Source organism: Passer domesticus, chromosome 1 (assembly GCF_036417665.1).
Source record: "Passer domesticus isolate bPasDom1 chromosome 1, bPasDom1.hap1, whole genome shotgun sequence".
In the NCBI taxonomy this organism is placed as follows: Eukaryota; Metazoa; Chordata; class Aves; order Passeriformes; family Passeridae; genus Passer; species Passer domesticus.
The window spans coordinates 38,925,590-38,949,854 of record NC_087474.1 but is presented as its reverse complement, the minus strand read 5'-3'; the positions used below and the strand labels follow the sequence as shown (position 1 = coordinate 38,949,854).

The 24,265-nt window shown below is 41.0% G+C and overlaps 1 protein-coding gene across 5 annotated transcripts in view; it reads left to right on the top strand.

Annotated features, from left to right (window-relative positions):
• Positions 1-7,490: 7,490 nt before the first annotated feature.
• SLC4A7 (solute carrier family 4 member 7) overlaps positions 7,491-24,265 on the top strand; it is a 91,747-nt gene continuing 74,972 nt past the window's right edge. For 3 of the 5 annotated variants that reach the window (XM_064414934.1, XM_064414928.1, XM_064414947.1), the window contains exon 1: positions 7,491-7,730. In XM_064414934.1, coding sequence (XP_064271004.1) covers positions 7,683-7,730 — 48 coding nt within the window. In that variant the 5' untranslated portion in view covers positions 7,491-7,682. The remainder of the gene's footprint in view (positions 7,731-24,265) is intronic. The other 2 variants (XM_064414916.1, XM_064414931.1) reach the window with 2 other exon arrangements.

Here is a 24,265-nt window from a genome sequence, read left to right as displayed (position 1 = left end):
ATCTGTTGTCTCCCAGGAGGCCAGGAGTGAAGTTACCTTCCTGTTTTACTGGTACCTTCTTGCTTAATTCCCTTTTTAAAGTAAAGGTTTCCTGTCTCTTGTGGAGAAAACAGAAATATACAGGGTTACACTTTAATGTAAGAGAAAAAAGGCAATGTTTAATACATTTGATAATATTCAGCAAAGCACATTACAGTCTGTAATTAAATAATGTATTTTGATTTATTATAACTGTTTATTTAAATATTAGAAGAGTATGACTTTGTTATGCCTCTGTTTTCTGTCTCTAAGTACCTTACTTCTCAAGAGGTGAAACTTCTTAAATATGGAAGAAAAGCATCTGAAGTTAAGCATGCTTTTTGGCTAAGTTCTCAGCCAGAAAACAAAGACCGCAACAGCAAATTGAAAACTTTAATGTCTTAAAGGTACTTCATTTGGAAAGGCAGCAATTGCAGAAATTTATTGTCTATTTTTGTTTTTGCTTTTTTTTTTATTATTATCCCAATTGATTATTAAAAAAAAAAAGGAAAATCATGTTAATGCAGGTGATGTGACAACTGTTTATAAAGGTATAGTCACCAGATCCTGGGTGAAGACCTTGTGGTGTGTAATTTTGAACAGAAATGCCAACTCTGAAGGCATTTTATATGTAGATAATTAGCATGTGGTGTATTGGGCATTTTGGAACTGAGTCCAGAGGATGTTCAAACTCATTTAGAACTTGGCTTTTCATCACAACAGGTATGATTAAACTCCCTGCTGTGATGGAAGAGAAATTGTGTGGGAAGAATATGATAATATGGAGAGCCTTATGGGAAAAGAGATTTGGTGTCCCATATTGCACAATTTACCTCAGCAACCTGGAACCCTGGATATATGAATATCTTTGGTGTTTATTTACTGTCTTCCTTCTGTGCATGTGAAAAATGTTTGCAAAAGTTGACTAATCTTTAATATTCTTCCTTGGCTGAGGAACAGGTTAAAGGTTAAACTCATGACTTTAGGATAAGTAGGGCTGTAATAAAGGGTACTGATTGTTTTGGTGATGTGAAGACCTGCTTGGGTGAGGTTAAAATATTACACTGAGAGCCTGTATAGAAAACAAGGAACAAGTGCAGCCGTGAAATGTGTGAGACCACATGATTGGAAAGAACTTCTTGGAATCTTTTCTTGGAAGAGTCTTCTCCTATTGCAGGCATTTACATGCTGAAGTCTTTAATTACAACTTCAAGGTCTATCTTAAACAAAGTAGTTTATAGCTTTCTCAAGGTTGCCCTAAACCTCCTGAAAACGTTCCCAGGATTTCATTCATCTGATATCTAAAAACCTTTTCCAGCCTAAATTGTGCCAGTGTTGTCTTTTATGTTAAACAACTATTCCTTTCTTTGTCCTGGGGAAAAAGTAAATATCATGGCTACTATAGGGCTAAATCATGTGAAGGTAGAATGTCAGGAAGGTGTCTCCTTCTGCTAAGCTGACCATGGTGATGCTAAGTTAGCACTGAAATGCAGTGAGCATTAAACACATAGTCAAGTCTGAGGATGGATTTCACTGCTTTTCTACAAGGGTACATTTTAGATATTGCACACAAGCTGGATGGGGTAAGAAATAGAAATTGGTGTTAAAATCAGCTGCATAAAATTGTGACTTGTATGGAAATTTAACTGAAAATTTCTTTGAAGTCTGCTACTGCTACTGTTGATGGTCAAATTTGTTATTTGTGTTAGTGTAGTAGGTATCATGTATGATTAAGGGAGGGATAAATAGCAATTGATGGAGGCACAGTCAAGACACTTGGTAGTGTAGAGTCCTTTCATACTATCACACCATGCCTTCTAAAATGGCCAAGTTCTATACACTGAAGTTAATAAATATTTTCCTTCTGTCAGAGGTCTGTACCAGAAAATTATGAAGAAGCAGATTTTTTTATTCTTTTTTTTTTTAAAGACAAGGTGAAATAAACTTTTACTAGACTAAAACTTCTTTTCGAGTTATGTAACGGACCAAACACACGTCTGATTTAAAATGTGTGTTCTTTCTCTTTGCATGGAAGGAAAAAAGAAACAATAGGACAATTGATCTTTTAAAAGGAGAATTGAGGAGAGAAAATGAAGTGGAAGTGATTTTATTCATTAAGTAGCCTGTCTTGACTTGCTATATGCCTTTCAAATCTACTTTACTCATCTGAACGTGTACTTGTTGAAGCTAGTGACTGTAATGATGGTGACATCATCGTTTTGTTTATACTGAAACCTCTTTTGAGCACAATCACAAAAGAGATAGTTTTAGGAGATTGATTACTCCTCAACTTTGGAATTTAGTAATTTTGGTATACCTCAAACATGCTGCACTTGTCTTCAAGTCTGCTTTTCTTAGCTTTAGATTATGAACTCATCAGGCCTTTGATTATTTCTTCATAAGCATTTATAAACCACACAGTACACTAAATCTCCTGGAAAAAACAAGAATAACTTTGATCATTGACCATATGAATTTACAATAAATATTTAGTCACAATTTTGCATTTTATATTACACCCACAAACTGTGCAGAGATGAGCACTCAACATTTGTAAATCTTAATTAAGGATCTGCTAGAATGTGCAAGTTGTTCTTAGTTTGATTTGACCCTGTTGTTCATGTGCCTTATAAGATGGTTTTCACTTACACAATTTTTGCTTCAGGTTTTTTGGGCTTTATTTTTTTTTTTTAAGCAAGATCACTCATACTGCCTTCATCACAGAAAATATGACAGCATTTAATGAACAGCTTCTAGGTGTTTTATTTTAATTGTGCAGACTTAGGATGTATTTATTTATTATTTACTCCACTGGAGCAACACTATTGTTTATCTTTTTTGCATTTTACTAATGTTCAAATATATATATCTGTTTCTTTCATAAGCACTGACTTTCATGATAGCTTTCACAAGCATGGGAAGGAGATTTATCTTTTTTTGCAGATAGCTAGCCAAACAATGTCAAGCTTCAACTGATCTTCAGTATCCAATTTTAGATACCTGAACTGGTAATTTTTTTGTGCACTAAGTATTGTATGACACTTGTCCTCAAAAGACATCATCTGGCTTTCTTTGCAAATGCCTTTGTTTTTTTCAATATGAACCTGGCTAACAGGTACTCAGAGTGTAAAGAATGCACCATTTAGTTGAGCACATAGGAAAAGGTTTAAGTTTTAAAATGTCATTTAGAAATTACATTGCAAGAGGTCCTGAGACCCCTCAGTTTTCTCCTATACTCCTCCTAGCAGAGAATCTTCCTTCCCTAGACCCTTTCCTTTAAGAGCATTAGGTCAGAATGCCTCTTTCTCCTTTTGCATCTCTAGTTTGTGTGCTTGTTTCCTCACTCTTTCTTTCCCTCATGCCCCATTTAACATCTGATACTTACCTTTTTGATCCCTGAGAAATCAGGTTTACTTTCAGGTTTATTCCACTTCCTTGCTTGGAGCCGGTCTTCTCAACCTACCCAGGTGTTTCTCTTGCCTGTCTCCTTCTGTACATGTGATTGTTTGCACTAGTATTTGTGTCTTTTTGCCCTTACTCTTTTTGTTTGACTTTTGTTTCTCCTATTTGAATGTTCTTTGTCCTAGTGTAGCTATAGGAACTGGTTGTTTTTGTACTGCTTCCCTCTCCCCCTCACGCTGTTTCTTTAATATTGTTTGCTTCTGCCAGCATCAGATGCTCTAATGAGAAAGAGGGGGCAGGTCCCTTATCTTCTTCTCCCCTCAGCTCCTTCTTTTATTTTTGGATTGATGGCTCCTCAGTACGAAACTCTGTCCTAGCCATGGAAACTATGTCTGCTTTGTCTTGAAAGAAAAGGTTATGAACACCATGGACTACTGACTCCTGGCATTTTCCTCCTTCCCCATTCTTAGGGGTGCTAGTGCTGCTAAAATAACCTCCTGTTGTGATTACCTGTACCAGGTACTCAGCTCCATTCAAGTTGACAATGTTTTTGTTAGTAATATTGTGTCAGCCTGTAAGAACAGCCAGTATTAATAGATAAAAGCCTTGGGAAAGAGAGTCTGTTTTGGTAGAAGTAATGGCTGTTCCAGTTATCCCATCAAACATCATCTTTCCATCCTGTTTGTGAAGTCTGTGGTAACTTAGTGTCAGAGGTCCTACTTGCTGCAGTGGATCTGATGCTAGTGTCAGGCTGGGTGGAAGGTGCTTTTATCAGCCTCTAACTTCCTTTCTTTGAGCCTTTTAAGCGCCTGGTAGTTGGCAAGAAATTAAACAGCAGGAGAATAAAGTGTAAAGCTGACTCTTATGGCACTGCCCTAAGGAGACAGGAGATGGGCAATTTCCTAATCAGAGGTCTGGCTTATCTAACAATTTCTGCCACTTCCATCTATGTCTAAGAATGTGTTTGGGGAGGGAGTGGGGAAGGAAAGGGAGGAAGAGGAATGGAGGAAAAGCACCATCAGGCCACTCTTAGTGGACCAGGTACAGTATCTAATTAAAGATACTGATGGTCCACCTCTTCAGTGCCACACAAGCCCTACCCATCTCCTTTCATATGTCACCTGGTGTGTCAGGGACAGTTGCACTCATATTCATATACACAAAGCTGGTCTGCTTCTATTTTGATAATGAATTCTGGGAGGTTTGGTAAGTTTTGAGTGTTTTGAAGGTCTGGTCAACTTGTTGTGAACAGTGGCATCAGTTTATTTTCACTCAGGCAGCATGGCATGGGGAAGCTAGGTTGGCCTTTTCTGCTATAGTTACACATATGGTGACCAGATGGAATTCAATGAGCAAACAAGTTTTTCAGCTCAGCAAATGACTGAGTGTTCACCTGGAGACGTTGTTCTCCACAGAGTGCCAAAGGAAATAAGGTGGATGAAAGCTGGGTCCTGCTGCCCTACTGAACCTTGATTTGTCCATTGAGCATTCTTTGATGGCAGTGAAAAAAGTGCTGGAGCATCTTGTCAGAGATCCCTTCTCAGAGATCAAGAGGAAAGGAACATCCTTTTATACCAAACTAACTGGCATTCATGTAGTAGGCTCCTTTTTGAAGGACCAAACATTTTTATCACTCTAACCCTTCCTCTGCTGTCCCCTGAGAAACCTCACTAAATGCTGTAGCTCATTGCACATTATGGGAAGTCCTGTTTTAGATACTGCTGTTCTCTGGGCTAAATCCTCAGAGAATGGAGAAGTTCAGTGCTTGTGAAGATGAGTTGTGTGCATCCCAGTATCAATGGAGGACCACTGTAATCTGCCTACCAAGTCATATTTAGCATCATTTACGTGGGACCTGAAGTTGCAATCCATCCCTTTTTATAGCCATGCTGTTTTGTACAAGACCATTTTCAGTGGTTTAACTGGGCTGAAACTCTGCCAGTACTGTTCCTGGACAAGGAAAGGACGGAATAGGCCACAGTTGTACTGCAGGTATATCAAGGCCCTTAATATCAAAGTTGTTATTTTTGTGGTGGTTGTGCTTGGTGCTTTATTATCCATTAAAACTCCGGGTCATGATCTTTGATTGAAGACTATGTTAAGACTGTTCCCTATTCAATCAGTTCTGCACGGTTTGTCTTATTTACTTCATCTCCTCAGTACAACTAGGCAGGTGTAGTTTACACTAATGATGCATTTCTGAAAGTGCAGGTTTTAGTGACCTGGTGTATGCCAAATCTTTAATTTAAAACCTCCCTCCAGGTTGTATGGGTCAGGAGCTCTGGCTAGGATTGCAAGGATTGCATCTGTGCCCAGTGCCATCCAGCGGTGTGTGCACCTGCTATTCCTCCAGGGCATTTGCTTCTGTTCAGAGAAATGGTGAACTAATTTTGTTTGCAGAGACTGATCTGGCTCTGCCAGCACCTTTCCTGAAAAGCATAGAGAGGGTTACTGGTCAGCAATCCGCTCTTCCTCCCCAGGCTCAGGCAAACATCAGGAGCCTTTTGCTCTCCTGTGGCCAGCCTCCAAAGCAAGCCGGTGTCTGAGGCTGTGCTAAGCCTCCTGCTGGTAGGCAGTGCCAGAGGCCTGCTTTGCCTCCACAGCCAGGTTTATATTTTTGTCCACAGGCTCTGCACAGCCTCCTTTTATAGTGTTCTTAGTTCAGCACGGTATTTGTTGATGCACGCATTCCTTTCATTTGCTGCTTCCAAAAAGGCTGATAAGACCAGAAGCTCTTCTGTCTCCATTTGAGAGGGCTTGTTTGAGACCCAGGCCAGCTGAGATCCCCTCGCCTCGCTTTGTCCCGACCGTGCTGCATCTGCCTCAGCCTGCCTGCCTTCGCTTTTACACTGCATCTCCTGCGATCCCTGCCTGATCCTGAAACCTCTGTGCCTCTCATCAAGTCACTCTAGAATTTTTGCTTCTTTCAGAAGTCAAGCTGGGACTGGCCCTGTTGCAGTGAAGTCACTGCTATTTTCTTCCTGACACTTCCCAGCCATTCAGAGTTCCAACACTCTATGAAACAAATGCTAAGCCCAAAGCATCCCCAAAGTGATCCAGGGAACTGGCTGTATTGCACGTGATGTAAAGCCCTGCTGGTGCCCATCACCTCCCTGTGTTAATGTCAGAGCTTCACTGACAGCTCAGCCCAGAAGCTGTGGGCAGATAAAGACTCTGCCGAGTGTCAGGGTGGAGAAAGAGCCGCAGTGTGCAATCCCCCCTAGAGTGTAGTGGGAATAGGTGTAAGGAAGAGCCCCAGGGCAGCGTGAGCGTGTAGTCAAGAACAGGAAGCACAAAGGGATGGTTCACCTGCTCTGTGTGGATGTTCAGCCCCATCAGCACAAGGTGTTTCACAACTGAATGAGCCTAAGGACGTTGTAATTTTTAGAGGCAGACAAGGCAAAGTTATCTCTACTAGACAAGTGTTAACAGCTGTTTCTAAAAACTTTCACTGGAGCAAAGCTTTACAGGGGCAGCCAGAAGTACAGCACCTTGATGCTGCTCCCTCCCAGCCCCCCAGCCTTTTGAATAAAGGATTGTTGGACTCTTTATGCAAGGGCAAATAACGTTATTTTTGGAAGTGACTGAATTATTTTCATTACTTTTTTTCTGAAGGAAAAAAAAAGAAATCAGCCTGAGGCAGACACCTGGCATGGAAAATTTCGGCTTGCGTGGTAAAAGGCTGGCAGAAGTTACCGGGAAGTGCGAAGGGTGTCAGGAAAAAAAAAAAAAAAGGAAAAAGAATAAGAATAAGGAAAAAAAAAAAAAAGAAAAAAAAGGAAAAAAAAAAGAAAGGCAAGTGTTAAGCAGACGTAGTCACCGGCAGCGCTGGGAGCTCGCTGCCCTCGCTGGCTGCGGGTCCCGCCGGGAGCTGATCCCTTGTGTCCCGCGGTGCTCCCGGCCCGGCAGCGTTGGGAGCCGGGCCCGCCACGCGGCTCCGCGTGGGACCGAGCGCGCCGCCCCCGCCCCCGCGCCGCTCCAGCCCCGGCGGGCGGCGGGGGCGGGGCCGCGGCCGCGCTGCGCTGCCTGCCATTGGCCCGGCCGGCGGCGCGGGGCGGGGGCAGCGGGCGCGCCGCCGAGGCGGTCCGGGCTCAGCCCCCGGTGCGGCGGAGCAGTCGCGGCCGCCCCGTCCTGAGGGCACCGGCGCCGCCCGCCTCCGCCAGGCAGCGCAGCCCCCGCGTCCGGTTCCAGCTCGCCGTTCGTGTGCCGCTCCGCGCCCTTTTCTCTCGCTCTGTCTCCCGGGCGATCTCGGCGGGGCCGCGATGGAAGAGGAGCGGGCGGGCGAGCAGATGAGACCGTTGCTCACCACGGTAACGGGGGTGCGGTGCGGTGCGGTGCGGTGGGGGGCGCACAAAGGGGCCGCACGGGGCAGCGCTGCCCCGCGTCCTGCCCGAGGGTCGTGCCGCTGCCCTCCTGCCGGGGCCCGGCGGGGCTGCTCCCCTGCCGCGGCTCCCCAGCCCCGGGCGGCGGGACCCTCTCCCGGGGGTCCCGGCCGCTCTCGCCCGGTGTCCCCGCGTGCCGGCCGCGTGCGCGCGGCCGTGTCCCCCCCCCAGCCCTGCCATTCCCGGGGGGCGGCGGCGGGGCCGGAGCCTTTTGTTCGGCCGCGGGCTCCGTGTGCTCGGCGGCCGCGGCTGCCCCGTCCACCCCCCCGTTCCTTTGTGAGAGCCCCGCAGGGCTTGTGCCGGCGGCGGTGGGCGGCGCGGCCGCCCCTGGCCTCGCCTTTCTCCCTGCCCCGCTGGCTGACGAGTTCCTGGGCGAGGGAGAAGTGCGCACACATGGCAAGCGGCGAGCTTCCCCTTGTCCTCGTGTTGCACGGCGCCGGGGTCGGCTCGGGTGGTGGGCACGCTTCCCCGGCGGGCTTCTGGTGCTGGGGAGTGGAAGTGTTGGTGAGGGGGAGACGGGAGAACTGCGGAGCCTGGGTTCATTTCCTTCTCGGGCCGGCTGGCTCAGTGAAGCAGGCATGTGTTGCCTTCCTGTGCTGCTGAAAAATACATGTGGTTCCACGCTTGTAATTTCCCCTCCCTTCAGATGACTCAAGGTCTGGATTTTGTTAATGAGCCTCTGAGCTCTTACTCTGATGTTCTCCTTCAGGGCCTTTTCCAAAAAGGTGTCGCACAGGGATTTGTCTTCAGTGCCTGAAGAGGAGGGATGTGTAGTTTGTAACACAAAGAATGCTGTGATGGACATAGAAATAACACTGAAAACACATGAGTTTTCATAATCTTTCCGTTACTCTTCAAGGAGAGACTTGAGTCACATTTGATAAAATTGGCAGTCTAATGAAGTGCTCGCTTCCTGTGACATCAGTATGTTCAGTGTGTTTTTCCTTTGTTATAACAGGAGCGTTGATAACTTAGTGGTTCAAAGGGCCATGAATTTTGCATGTGTTACAATATTTGTATGTTGGTTTCAGAAGTTAATGCTTGTGCTCACGTTGAAAGGTTTTGCAGATGTGTTCTAGACCATTTCTCCATCTTGTCACTGCTGCAGAAAAGGTATATTCCAAATTCATGTTAACTTCTTCGAGATAGATGCTGTGTAAGAGCAGACTGCTTAATAGGTTTAATTCATATTAAAACTACCTTTCCCCTCTGTATGAGGTATTTCTTCTTAACTGGCAGGAGAATACTTCCTATATATAGCAAAGAGATCCTAAACTGTGTGGAAGGAGTTGGAAAACTTTGAGCTTCAAGTGTGGGGTGGCAGTTGAAGATAGTAATGGTTACCATCTCAGGTGAATCCAAATGAAAAGAGTATTGCAGATGTCATGAAAGACAGTGTGCCCTGAGCACATTTGTTGGGTCTGGCAGCAGTCATTTAGGTTCTGTAAAAGAAGTTAATTGTTTTGGGATGAACTCCTCCTGTATTATTGCATTTTTGATGTAGCTGTTTTGAACAGAGGTGCTCAGTGGAGCGGTCCAGATTGGTTTCCTTGCAATGGCAATACCTGACGTTGGTGCCAAAGTGTATTTGGGAAGTAATTCCAGCTGAGTTGAAATGGTTAGAAAAGTGAGAGGGCAGGTTAGAAAAGTGAGAGGGCGGAAGAGTTGATAGGAACTGGAAAAAAGGAATTTCTGGGGAAAACACATTAATTAAATGGCTTACAGAAAGACAGGACATACTGATCTTTGGGCAGTTGCATAGTATGGCAGTATTGGATTTGTTGTGGGTTTCATATGCAAGAGGTGTAATTTTATATACAAGAGAGCTACTTAATCCCAAAGATGACTATTTTTGACAATAGAGCTTGACATAATCTTTCTAATCCTGTGTTTCTTGACAGTACAGGCTACCTTTCTGCTTGCAGAGAAACTGCTGGAACTGCTTATATGTGCATAACTTTCAGAAATAAACATCTCAATGAGATGGAAGGGCTTTGTAAAAAAGTGTAGATCAAATTTGAGAGCTTCATTGCTGTGGTCTAAAAGTACAGAAGTGTAATCAAACAGAGGAGTCCCTAAAAATTCCTTTTTTTTTTCCTCCCTCCTGTGCTGTTTCTGTGTTCATAGAATATTAGCTATGTAATGAATTAAGATCTAGTGGCTCTCTTGTGGAGGAGCACTTGTATCAGTCACATGCTGCCCCCTCCCCCTCACATTTAGTTAATGAAAAATACAAAAAAATTCCTTTAACTTTGTTGCTTGTTTTATACTTTAGGTCCAATTTTACAGAGGAGAATGAATAAATGTTTAGAACTTTGGTGTTTTGAAGAACCTGATTGGTAGCAATATGTACTTGAAAGTTGGAAGGGCGAGGTGCAACAAATGCCTGATAGTTATTGCAACCAGAGAGCATCTGCTGATCAGAGCATCTGGTATGGCTAGAAAATACAATAGGAAAAAGGTACATAACTGCATAAATCCATGGTGCTTTCATACCTTACATACTCTTAGATGTTCTGCCCCCCATTTTATAAAAGATGCATTATTATTGGAAAATGTTCACTGAATAACAAGAGGATATGAGTTTAGTTCAAAGATCATAAAGGATTCAACAGTCTAGGACTTGTCAGCCTAGCATCACTATTCTAGTAGAGATGATGGAACAGTGATATGGTAAGACTATAAAACTCCTGTGGATAAAGGAGATGAACATGGAAGAGGAGGCACACAGTGAAATCAGACTTAGGTGCTCCGTTCAAAACAAACAAAAGAAACTCGGTTTAGGGATTCACAGGTATATTTGCTATACAATGTATACAGTGTGAACTTAAGGGGAGTTTGGACAAACATTGGAAGACAGATACATTGAGGTTAGCAAATGGATGAGCAACAGCCCCAGGAAATCTGATTTGAAAACAGCTGGAGGTTGTGAGTGTAAGGAGGAGGAGTTGTATGCTTGTCTTGTTTTTCCTCTTCCCTCAACAGCTACTTATGGTAATTCTTGTTGGGTTTTTCAAAACAGGGTTGGGACGTGGTAGTTTGTTTTCTATACAGTGGTGAGTTTGACAGTTACAGTTATGATATTAAAGATGCTTGATACTACACATGAGTGATCCTAGCTCTAGCTTTTGTCATTATGGTGTTCATTACTGTAACTGGTGGGCTTCTTTGCAGCAGCTGTAAGTAGCATTTAAAGGAATGTGTAGTGCAGTTCTGTCTCTAGATGTTTTGCAGGGAATATTTTCAAAATACTTTGTTTTCTTAAAGTAGATGGATACTTTTTTCTTTTAGTTTTGATACTACTTCATGTGTATGAAGATATTCACAAGATTGTAGACCATGCAGTATAGTTAAGTAATGGGTTTGTTTGTGTCTTCTTTCACTGAAACACATCTGTTTTTATCATTAATTCCACTGTAGATGATGATAGAACTGAAAGTGGCTCTGTTGGAGAAGGGCATGTTTCCAGGGATCTCCTTCTGGCTTTCCTAATCAAGCCAGTGAAGTACTGTGGTCTGCCTTATCTCACTGAAGAGGGCATTAGTGTCACAGTGCTTTTTCTGAAGTGGCTATGTGGTTGGCTACAGCTTTTTAAATTTTTTTTAACAGATGTGCTTGCACATTATCAGGTGGGTTGCAGTCACTGTCCTCTGCTGTCATCTTATTCAACATGGGACTTCTGTGATGTGAAGTCCAACGACAGGTCTCTGCATACAAATTTTTTTTCCTGCTAACACAGTGAGCTCAGACTGGTGCTTTGCCTTTATGGCTGGACAAGGGTAACTGAGGGTATGTTTGTACTGCATAATTGAGGGCTGTGCAGGAAACTCTCCTCCCCCACAAGTTTGTGGCATCTGGCTGAACAAATGCTCTGCACAAGTTCAAGCAGTACAGTTATAGCTGTGTGGCAGTGCCCTAGCTAAAGAGCCCTGATCAGAGAGAATTGAACTGACTTGCCAGCCTTGCAGACTCGAAGCCATGACTTTGGAGAGACAGGCTGCTTTTCTCTCTTGTACTGTTTGGGTACGGTGTGTACCTCGTGTGGCTTGGACTGTGCTGGGGCCCTCTGTAAGCTTTTAAGTGTATGTCTGGCAGTCCTTCAGAGTTCTTGAAAAGTTACCATGGCTGTCAAAAACTTGTTGTGTTATTTGAGTACTTTCATTATGCTTCATTGTAGTAGTTCTATTTTCTCTCCAGAATAAGCTGGGGGTGCACCAAGAGTAGTTGTTGGTTTATATCCATGTCATTTATCTGCCTCTGCAGGTGACTTTTGACATGTTACCAAATACATTGTGTTTGAATATTGATGCCCATTACACAAAGGTATCTGCTGCACAGGACCTTGAAGCAGTAGTAATACTTAGTAAACAGAACTTCTCTATAACTATTGTTAGATAAAAAAAAGAGTATAAATATACTTTGAGTATACTCAAACTCAGCTAGAGAAGGTCTCCAATGAATATTGTCATGATTTTGGTATAGCACATTCTGGAATGATAAAGTTTAGGAACACATCAGATTTTTTTTTTTTTTTTTTTTGCTAAAATGAAGATAGATGTCCAGCTAATGTTTTGAAATAGTGCTATGAATACTGAAATTCAACTGACTGTTTTGTAAGGAAGGACACAGAGATGAGCACCAACTATTACTTAGCTGTGTAGATCAGAAAATGTCTGAATGGTAAAATGAGAATTTTGATTATTTTACAGACCATCTTGCAATATTCCTAAATCTTTGCATTTCTAAATTAATATTTGCAAAATTACCAGTAGATGAAAGTATTAAATTATTTTTAAAAAAGACCAGTATGTGTTTGAAATGGCCCAAATCTCAAATCTACCTTGCTGGCATATCTCAACAGCTATTAGAAGAGATTATCTAAGAGTCTCGTGTTTGGGTATGGCACCTCAGAGTTCCTTGTTTCACTGGGAATTAAATTCTCTACACTAGTGTCATAACTTATGAAATGTACATTTTAACCAGTAGGTGGAGCCATTTCAGTTATGTATCAGCCTATTTACCTAAGTTGGGAAAACTTTGTTTCGTAAAGTGTTTTCAGTAATTTTGTCTTTAGAGGATGGCTTACAATTTTTTATTTATTTCTTTACCTACAGAGAAGATGAAATGTATTATTCTTCCAGGAACAGTGCCAGGACTGTACAGCAGGAAGGCTATTCCATTTTCATAAATGAGGAGAAAAAAGTGAATTCTTGTTCTTTGTGGGAATTACAGTTGTCTCTGTAAATTGTCCAGCGTCACATGAGTAGAGCTGTGTAGCCTTTGTACACCTTGTGTTGCCTAAAGTGGCTTTTTGGAGTATTGATCCATAGTATTGTTAGATATCTGGCAGTCTGGATGCTCCTGTGACTTCTGCCCAGGAAAGGCTGCTAGCTCTAAGTTTTTTGAGCTTTTTGAGCTTTTGTTTTTCTGTCTCCAGTCCCTTAAACTAAAATGACTCAAATCCATGTAATGAAATGGTTGTCCTGTTTGGATATACTGGCGTCAGTTGTCTTGGTTCAGCAGTGCTGGAGTGCTTCATAACCTTGACATACCCCTGGCTTATTAATTCTAGCAAGTCCCATTTTAGCAGAAGCATTCCCAGTGCTGTACTCATTGTATTATCTTATATCTTACTTCAGAAGATGTAAGATCCTCTTTTCTAAAAGTTTGTTCTGAGTTTGACTCTGCCCCTGCATTATATCCTTGGTAATGTACCACCCGGACCTTCACTTCCCCCCCTCTTCTGCTTTGAAGATGAGTTTAGATTAACATGTTGCCAGCTTGAAGAGTAGAACCTTATTCAAGTCTTCATTTGAACTATCACTACATGATACGTTGTGTGTGAGGTGTAGGTGAGTCATCTTCTTTCCCAGAATCCTACTGTGAGAGATTTTGAGATTTCTTGTGGCTCAGCGTTTTTGTAGTTGTTGGTTGGTTGGATTTTTTTCTTATTCAAACTAATCGGAAGTTTAAATTTTCTACATTTTTTACAGAATGAGTACTGCTATTTTTCATATGATGTAGTTGTGCTGTAAGGCATCTAGACTTACATTCTTGGCAGTAGTGCTAAGATAGTATCCTGAAATACCAGAACAATTTTAAACTTGAACACAGGCTTGAAGGTTTTTTTAAACTTAAGTAGATGCTTCTGGATTGGTCACCTGTTGTCAAACTGTTGCTCCAGTTTAACAGAATGTCTGCAGTCTGCCTCAAACAAACTGGAGCTTCCTGTGAATGAGGCATGTGGGTGGAAACTGTGGAGAGGAAGTGGGAATTACAGAAAAGCATCCCCTGTATGTTGGGATTGTGCTGTTTGACCTACTCTGCCCTCTGCTACTGTTGCTTTTACAGTGCAGCTATAGTTCTGAGGGTCTGGTAGCTGGGATCTGCTTGCAGGTGGGGTGAACTGAGGACTTGTATGAAAACCTGTCTGTTTTTTCAGTTATTATGTTTTTAATACAGGGGCGTGTATTTAGAGTGTGTATGTGGAAATACTATCTAAAGAGCTGTGCTTCCCTAAAATGTAACGTGAAGATTTCTTTTTTCCCTTACTCATTTTTACACTAGGCTGATTCCTTTTCATTTTCCATGACTAATGTCTACTAAATATATGCTGGCTATTTCTTGACTGGGATCTATTTTGAGATGAAGAAAAAGGCAGCTAAGTTATTGTGAATACCTAGGTTATGGCAGGGGTAGTGATGCCAGTAATTCCTTACTAGAAAAAGGTAAGAATTTGCTTCCACAAAAAATGCTGCCTCTGAACACTGTGAACACACTGATTGTTTCACTAGCATATTATAATCAGAAGACTAGAGAATCTCTAATCAGCCTGCTTTGCATGTGTCTTTGTTATCAAAGAAGAGAAAGAAGTTAAAGGAAATCTGTTCACAGAGCTGTTGTAATAGAGTCTTGTTTGGTGTCCATTTCTCAACTGTGACTGCTTCTCAGTGCAAAGATGGTGTTGCTATGTCAAGAGTTTCAGGCTGCTGTGTCCTGGATCTCAAAAATCATGCTAAGTGGAAGCATGTGTGATTTCTTTCTCTTAAATAGGGTTATGAGTAACTAATACAGGTAGTAAATCACATTTATTGCTAATTGATCAGATTTCCAGTTTGCATCTAGAAGCCCTAATTCATCAGATTTTCTCTTTTTTAAGTAAAGGATGGCTAGCAGATGCTGGTGTGAATAACACCTTGTTGTACAAAGATTTATTTTCTGTTTCTGCTGTATAACTTCACTTCTGGATGAAAAAATTAGAAATGTGTTTTTTCCCTTTCGTAGTGCCCTTCGCCTCCATTATTACTTTCAACCACTGCAGAGCTCTGGTTTATCTAACTCCACCTCTGCACAGTTAGATCATGTCTGTGTATTCCTCCCACTCCTGCTTCCACCTTTCATTTATTCTGTTTTGCATTTGAGCTCAGCCACAGGTTCCCTTTTCTTTCACACTCGTCCTTTGTCAGGCCTGCTTGAATTCCTGCATGTTGTGCTTTGAGGACGTTGTCCTTAAAGGTCAGCCAGTGCTCAGGCTTTGCCTTCACCCTCCATTGTGGTCTTCTGTGAGATTCTACAAGCAGATCTGTGAACAAGGTGAAATCTGCTCGCCTGAAATGCCATGTTGTAACTATATACTGGGTTGTGCACTGTATGCTGTAGTATTTGTCTTCCTCTCCCAGGACTTTAAACTCCATGATTCCATGATTGCTGTAGCCAGGGCTGCTCTTGGCTTTCACATCTCTGTGTGCTTCTTCCTTGTTTGTGAGCAACAGGTCCAGCAGAGCATATTCAGTAGTTGGGTCATTGATGACTTGCACCAAGAAGTAATTTTCAACAAATTCAAGAAAATTCCTGGAGTGCTTGTGTGTGCCTATGCTCTACCAGAAGATACTAGTTGTTTTAGGCCCTGGAGTGTCTGCAGAATTGATGTTTCCTTAAGCTTTCAAGTGAAGGCTTTTGCTACGGCCCCTTCTTAATCAGGTCTGTAGCAGGCACTTAATACTAAGTTGCCCATGCTGGACTGTTCTCTGTTCCTTACTGATGGGGTCTTCAACGCCTTGTCACTCATTCCAAGCAAAGCAGGGTGTGTTGCAGCCATACTTTTGCATAGATTGAAACCCATGTTCCTTACCTTTGCAGGCTGTTTTTCCTAAAGAGTCTCTGACCTTCATTGTAGTACCTCAACCATGTGAGCTGTCCCACCATCCCTCTCTAATTCCCATGAGGTTCTAGCTCTGCAGTGGTGCATGGGCTGAATCCTGTTACTTCCCGTGCTGTGTAAAAGCACTTGAGATGGGCTCACAGACAGGCCACTTCCATGAGGGAAGTGTGTGAGCCTCCAGACTTGTGTTCCCACATCTTCACTTCTCCTCAGAGTGACAACCTTCTCCACCATGCCTAGTTTAAAGCCATACTCACAGACTTATTGTGCCTGGTGACAAATACATTCTTGCCACAGAAGAGGTTTCTGTAGTCATAGCATAAAAGTTCTCCTAACAGCCATGCACTGACCCTCTGGAAGCGTCTAATCTGCCCTTTTTGGCTTCTCACTGGAGAGACTGAGAAACACTGCATGGGCTTCCTTGCCCACAGTAGTCACTTTTGATTTGCTCAGTGGTTGCATTTTGGAGGTGTCACTGGTGTCCGTATGGATAAGCAGGAAAGTCCAGTAGTTTGAAGGTTGGATGAGCCTGATTTATTCGTTGTTTGGCAAACAGCAGACCTCCCAGGACCTCCTCTTATCTTATCTTCCCTGTTGTGCCATATGTTGATCTCCTGCAGCTCTTTCACCTGGCCTGCTGAGCAGCTCAAAGACAGCACACCTCCCATAGGGTGAGGGAGGCCACTGCGATTCACAGCAGTGAGCCAGGGAGGAGCAGCACAGGCTTCTGGCAGGAGCAGCATCTGGATGGGGACATCCTCCCTGTGCAGTTCTTGGAATTGGGATCTCTGATGTACCTGTTTGGTATCTCTTTGGTGTGTGTGAGATTTTACCTTGTAACTTGAAAGGTATTTTGGGCCTTTTGTAACTTCGGCTGTGAGCTGCTGTGCCATGTGTTGCCTGAGCCCTGGCAGATCAATGTGCTGCGCCCAGGTTTATATTGTGAAACCATTACGCTGCCATCCAGTTCTGTTCACAATATACATTTAAAATACGTTTGTTCATGTGAATGGTTTGCTCTACCTGCAGCTGGTTTCTGATGGGCATGTCATGTCAATATTACTTTAACAACTTCAGTACTGTAAACTTGTAATGACTGCTATTTCTACAAGGCAAATATTCAGTAACAATAATCATTAAAGTTTTTTTGTTGGCTGGTGCTGTTGCATTGGCTGATGTTGCATAACTTCTTGGCTTCTCAGCTTGGAGGGACCAAGCACAACACATTTTCATATTCATGTTTTGCCAGATCATGTGCCTGTAATAATAGGTATCTGTTTCCCTTACCTGGAAATATTTAACAGCATTTAATGAATACCTCATTATGTAGAGCAGAGACAGTTCTACCATACTGGGGATGCTTCAGTTTTTGAAAAACCTGTTTTTTTTCCTTTTTGTTTGTAGTATCTGTAAACTTAGTTTGTTATAGGTGGAAACACTGTGGTTTCAGTCTATGTTCTAGGAATTTCTTAATTTCTGTCTCTTTTATAGAGGGATTTTAACTGAATAATGCTACTGGTGCTTACAAGGGTGAGTGCAAAAGTAGAGGATCTTCTTTTCTGGTTGCTCAGCACAATGTTTAAAAGAAGGTATGCTGTTCTCTGACTAAGTTGTGAAGTCAAAGGACTGATTGCAAACTCTTTAGCATTCTAAGCAACAAGGTAGGATTATTTAGACTACAGCCAGATTTATTGCTTCTTTGTTTCTATTAAAGAAAAAAAAAGGTATTGGAAAGATTGTATTTAAACTTACTGCTTGTTTTAGGCTACTGATTTTCGGATTTTTTTTCCTTTGGCTTGTACAGCACTATTGTGAAGATATACTATTATGTAAGCTCATGCATTTCTTTAACATGTCAAACATATTTCCAAACAGACTTTGTGTACGAAAAAGGAAATGAGAAACTTCTTACTGAATAGCCACAGTTGGTGTTCCTGTTAGTGGTAAATTCTTCTTTTTTCTTTGTCAAATGGCTACACCCTACCAGCCATGAATTTTAAAACTGTTTATATAAAAACAAACAGATAGCATCTGATGATTGTTATGACTCATTTAAGGAAGTGATAAAACCCAAGAGTAGCAGGGATCCTTTCCTTTTTCAGCTTGTTTTTTTTTTTTATTAACTTTGCTGTGCTTGTGTGCGATTGAGAGATATCAAAATGGAAATTATTAAAGCAGATACTTATAATTAATATTTTAATTTGAATTGCAGATACATAATGATTCTACTTATAAATTAAGTTTACAAAACCAGCTTTAATTTTAGATTGTAGTTACAAGCACTTTGATTAAAGCTATTGTAACTGATTTTTGTGCAAATCCTTGAGTTTTTCAAACTGCTGATATATGTCAGAAAAAAACAACTTTTTTTTCTTGTTGGCATCATCCATTACCTGCCTTAACTGCTGTTGCTATATGAAATGCTTGCAATTGCTTTGCATGTTTTAGAAACATAACCAGAGGGCTTTTTTCAGCATATTGTGCAGTGTATTTTGCTAGATCAACTTTGACTGCTTTTACTGAAATATGTAAATGTACATGGTTCTGTGTGTTGTAAGAATAAACATTTTTCAGCCTTGTTTTTATACACAGATGCTTTAGGTAGAGCTTTAGCTGAAGAAAATAAGTTTATTGAGAAGTTGAGAGTATTTTTCCTGAAAGTCAATTGAATGAAGATTTACTTTTAACTTAAGTAAAATTATAGATTTGAGACTTTACAGCAGGACACACACAAAAAGGTTAAAAAACCTTATCACCAGGCTAGAGAAAAAATAAATAGGGCAAGGATGCTAACTTTTTAAATGAAACAGCTGTCCACCAAATTATTTTGACATGATAGGAAACCTTATTTGTCAAACAACGTTTTGTTTGATGTGATTAAATGTAGTGAAGTTAGTCCATTTATGGACACAAATAAATTCCAATTCTTTATACCTTTTGCATAGTGCAGGCTTGGTAGGTAGCCTGTTTGCTTATAGTTGAGGAAGAAGCCAAATTCTGTTGAGTGAAGCCAAATAATGTTAGTGTGAGGCTTTAATTCTTGAGCATGAGTAAGTTGCCTTTGCTATAAAGATCTAAATGAAGGACAAAATATAAATAGGGATCTGAAGAAATTTGATATGCTCAAGGTCAAAGAATATACCTACTACTTGTATTCTGTGCTTTGCATTGACAGAAGGTTTTGAAAAGCCAGGCAAACATGAAAGTTCAGTGTGCTTTTCTCATCAGTGAAGGGGACAACTTACAGTAAGTCGTTTGGTATATGTGATTTTAGCTAGTCCTACTACAGAAATAACTTCAAATACGCTACTTTATTAAATAGGATAATGGATTTCTCCCTGTCACATTCAGTGATTTGGTGTATGACTGGATATTTTCTGTATTTGCATTTATGGTAGCCCAGGCTGATGATTATAATCTTCCGGATCCTGGAGGCAATGTGAAATTGAGCATTTGCATGTGAAAACAGTAGTCCTCAAACCAGGTCTACTTCCCAGTCCACATATATTAACTCTATAGCTGGGTTTCTCTGGGGGAGGGGTGGAAGAATAGGTCTCACTTTGAAAACTGTTTGGGGTTTATGTATTAACAAATAATTAACTTCAGCTTTCTGAAAAAAGGCATATTTTGTCTTTGGCTGTTGTTGGAAGAAATGTGTAATGCCTGATGACCATTGCTTAAATAATAACTTTTCAAACAGCTAAAGTTGTAGTCTTGTTTCCCTAAGAGATTGCTGCGGAATACTCTTGAGTTGAAATTGCTGCTGGTGCATATTCTGAGTAATGTTACAAGTGTCCACTTCCAGGTGCTGGGGGAGGTTGTAGCCAGAAGACAAATTTGGTGGCACTGAGAGCACCAGGGACGCAGGAAAATGTGTATCTGTTTTCAGAAATGGCTTCTAGAGAATGGTGGCAGTATTTCCAAACAGAGGTTTAAGTTTGTTTTAGAGTCTGCAGAGGTGGCAAGGGCTGGGCATAGGCATGGGCAGTGGCAGTAGAGGTGTCAGGTGCTGTGAAAGCTGTTGAGAGCCCAAGGGGGCTGTGGCTGGGGAGCCGAGTACTTCTGGAAGTGACAGAAAGGGAACCTGTATTTGTATCCAATTTCTAGTGAAGAGTAAAGAAATACTCCCTCCAAGATGGCATGTTCGCTTCTGTCTTGTGGCTTGCATTACTGCTGATCAGAAGATCAATTGCAAGGAAGACTGTAAACAGATTTATGTATTATGGCCACTTTATGATATGGAGAACCATAGTACAGCTTCAGCTGTACTATGGTATAAAACAGGCTCTTGGGTGAAGATAGAAAAAAAATTTCCTTCCTGTCTTGAGGGTTGCTTAAAAAAATCCAAGTACCATGAATGTATACAATATGCTGTACAATTTAATGAAAGCTGAACAATGGCTTTTTGGTGGTGAACAGATTGATTGTGTGTGTATATATTTATCTTTACGGTGTACTAAATTTAAATGGAAGAAGTTATGTATTGTTAGAGAAAAGAATGGACATGACCTTAATTTGGAGAACTTGTCTCCAGTGTAGAGCTCTACATCAAAATACTTCAGTACAAATCTAACATAACAAATCCTTAATAAACATTTTAAAGTCCAGTGGTATTCCTGGAGCCAAGTATTGGATTGAAAAGAGGAGAAGAATCTGGGAACTGCTTTCAATGTCTTTTTGCTTACATAGGAATCATTAAGATAAGGTAATGGTCAAGAAAGTGGCTTATTGTGAGAGGTGAAATGGGGCAAAGCAGAATTTGGTGGTGTCCTTCTGTAGGTTCTGTGGTCAAGGTAATTCTTGAGAGTTCCATTGAAAATTAATGTGTAACAGCAAGCAGGAGAGACACATTTTAGCCTTTGAAAAGTCTATAGTTCTCCCTTTCCCCCGTTATTGTGGCTTATTATTTGGTATCCAGTGTTTTTTATTGTTAGAGTGAGGTTTGCCTGGCTTCTATCCTTAACCTTATCTGTTTATGATTGGTCAAAGGTTGGTTGGTCTCTATAAACTTGGAGGTTTTTTCCAACTTCATTGATTCTGTATTGACAGACAGCCTTGAAGGAACTGAATTGTCACCGAATGTCCTGTGTGAGCAGTGAGTCTGTGATGTTGAAGGATTCCCACAGGATTTTTTCTGGAAAAAAAATGTGCTTTGTGACTGAAAAATTGATGTGCTTACTTTACATACCTGCAGGATTGATGGTGACTTTTAGTGCAGCATGAGAGGAGTTTTCTTGGTGGCTGTAGACCAGTGCTTCTCCGTTAAAGTGGGAAGGAGGCATTTGCAACTCAACAGCCTTTTCTGTTTGGTATACTGCTTCATGTATAACTGGAAACTGACTTCCTTTTAAGTAGTAACATTGCCCTTTCTCGTGTTACTGTGCTACTATCTCTCAACTTTGGCATGAGTTGCTAAGCTCCAAGTGAAGTATGTTCTAGGCAGAGACCCACAGCAGCTTTCCAGTGTATTAATTCTAGGCAGATAGTAATAAAAGCTGAAATGTAAATGTGCCCTGTATGTGACTACATTGTTTTGTTGGTTTTCTCTGCCATGTGCTGTTCATATTAGTGAAGAAAGTGTTTCTAAACCCCCTAGGCTCTGAGAAGGCAGCTTTGTTAGAAGTACCAGAAATTGAAGAACCTATAAATATAACCCTGTTTCTCCATAGTGATCATGCTCTGGGACAGGCATGAGCAGTGATCTCCTAATTTTACACATCTGGTGGGGACAAAAGGTTTCAAAACAAGTTACATGCTTTATTTTCTATATGACAAAAAAGGTCAGTAATCCTATATCAGTCCAAATCACAGACGATCCAAACCTGAAAATTGTTGGTTACAAATGAAGCAAAAACACTCTAATTGAGCCCATGTAAAAGAAGGAGAGCTCTTGGTGCAGTTGATGGGTGATTAGAAATCTGATCTTTGTTAAGTGAACTCTACTAATTATGGAAGTTAATGTGTTCAACTTACTTGTAGCAGTTAGTTTGACAGAAGTCTTATTAATGAGAAGAGTGGTTTGTATCAAAGTTGTTCAGAGTCTAGATGTAATGAAACAGCTGGAGTCACCTGGTTTAAACTGGATAATTGGATCTGTTCCTGTTATGGTATTCTGTGACTCTCACTGAGAGCAATCATCTTTTGATCCTTTATGTATTATGGCCATAGCTTACACCTACAGCACTACAGAGAAGCTGAGGATTGAGCAATTTGTTTTCCTTGGCAGCTGAGGGCTATGTGAGATTTCTGGTTTTAAATACTTAGTGACTTCTTTTGTGCATCTCTGTTACTGTAATAGAGAATGCCTGTAATTCAAGACCTGCTCACTTTGCAAAGAGATGGTGCCTGATTGTCAAGACAGTGTAGTGTGGATGAGTTACATCCATGCCTTCTTGGATCATGTATTACTAATACCCTTTTGTCAGTGGCCCCTTCAGTGGATTCCTAATTTACAAAAGTTAAAATTTTCCTCTGTGGTTTCATAAACTTCCCATAAAAACAACTGAAACTGAGGATTTTTTGTGGCTTTATTGCTGTTTGTTCGTAAAATCTTGGTGAAGAGGTTAGTGTTGGAAAGATTGTGTTTCAGTTGATACTTCAGAATTAATACAAAATATTCAGGATGTTCCACTTCAGTAGTGTAAGCACTGATGTCTCTCCTTTAGAATAATAGAAATCATAGACTCATTTAGGTTGGAAAACACCTTTAAGGTCTTCGAGTCCAACTGCAAGTGTTTGTGCTTCATTAATATGCATTGGCAGTTCTATTGGTAACATTAGTAGAAAAGAATTCAGTCAAGTTAGTTTGTAACACCTGGAAAATACGTGAATGGTTAACTGAAGGAATATGGGAGTTTTTGGAAAAGCTTAGTTATGGAATGTAATATTGCTTTAAAGTATCAATAAGTACACATAGGTAAAAAAATATTTAAAAAAAAAAAGAAAATGGGTAATTTTAGGAAATCCTTAGTGAATGCTCTTCTATCACCCTTTTCTTCCATCCTCCTTATAAAGTGCTAGCCTGTGAATGTGAATGTGGCTGATGACATCTCTCAAAACTGCATGCCTATCTCTGTCTCCTAATGCTTCTAAAAGGACTTTTAGAAATGTGGGGTTATCTTGTCATCTTGCATATTCAAAGTGAGTAGAAGTGAAACCTGCTGACACAGTGGTTCCAAAAGTCTGAACTGTGGTGTAGTTCCCTGTTGTGCAGTGTGCCCAGGGTGCTTCTGTTTAGGAGAACAGGCATGTTTATGAATGTGTGTAAGTTGCAAATTACATTTTAGCATGTGTTACCGAAAATCCAAAAGTTGCATCCATTATGGAATGAGTCAAAAGTAGAAACAAGCTTCAAATATGTAGAGCAAACTTCTTCAGGCTGCTTTATTTCATTTCCTAAACAATAAGGGTAAAGAAGCATTGCAGCCTTTTCAGCTGCTTTTTAATAGTTAACAATTTTAACATAATTTTCTTGGTATTTGAGTACGGAGCTTCATAATTTTCTTCAATAAAAAAGACTGGAAGAACTGCAAGAATGGAGAGAATGAAGGATGGTCTCTGTACTGCTGTACAATAGCTTCCTGTCTGAGGCTGTCAGAATGCCATGGTTTTTTCCCAATGTATGACTACATTTCAAATGTTTAAGCATTATGACGTCAGTTGTCTGCAAAAGATTCTCTTCCCTTGTATCTAAATCACTTGTTCATGAATGAAAATTTGGAGTCAGCGTCAGGAGCAGAGTCTGCAAGAGATTTTTGAAGTGGACTGCTTTCAGGTTCCCCCTAGTGTCCTGGTATGGATGTCGTAATTCTAAAGTGAACTACAGTTCAGTTTTTCTTTAGTGCAAGAGCTTCCTTTTGGCACAGTTGTTCTGTTCCAGTGAGAAAAGGGCATCTTAGACTTTCTTTGAGTTCCTGTCAATGCACAGGGCCCTCAGACAGCATCAAAAGCTTTTAATGGACAGTTGGCCTGGTTAGAAGTATTTTAAAACAGCAATTTATTTGTCTCATTGTGCTTGAATATTCTCCTTTATATGCTTAAAAAAACCACCAAAACCCCACAAAACAATGCTTTTGCTAGTGTTGATTTTGATAACCAATGATAAAAGTGTTGCAAATTGAAAAGTCAGGTCCTTTTGGAAACTTCAGTTTTTAAGTGTGTAAAATGTTGTTAAAATCAGATATGAAATTACTACTTCTATTTAAAGAAAATACATCTCAGACAAAAGCTCTGAAATTGATGTTAAGATAACCAAAAGCTATGATGTTGTGCTGCCCCAAATATCAAAGTGTATTCAGATGTC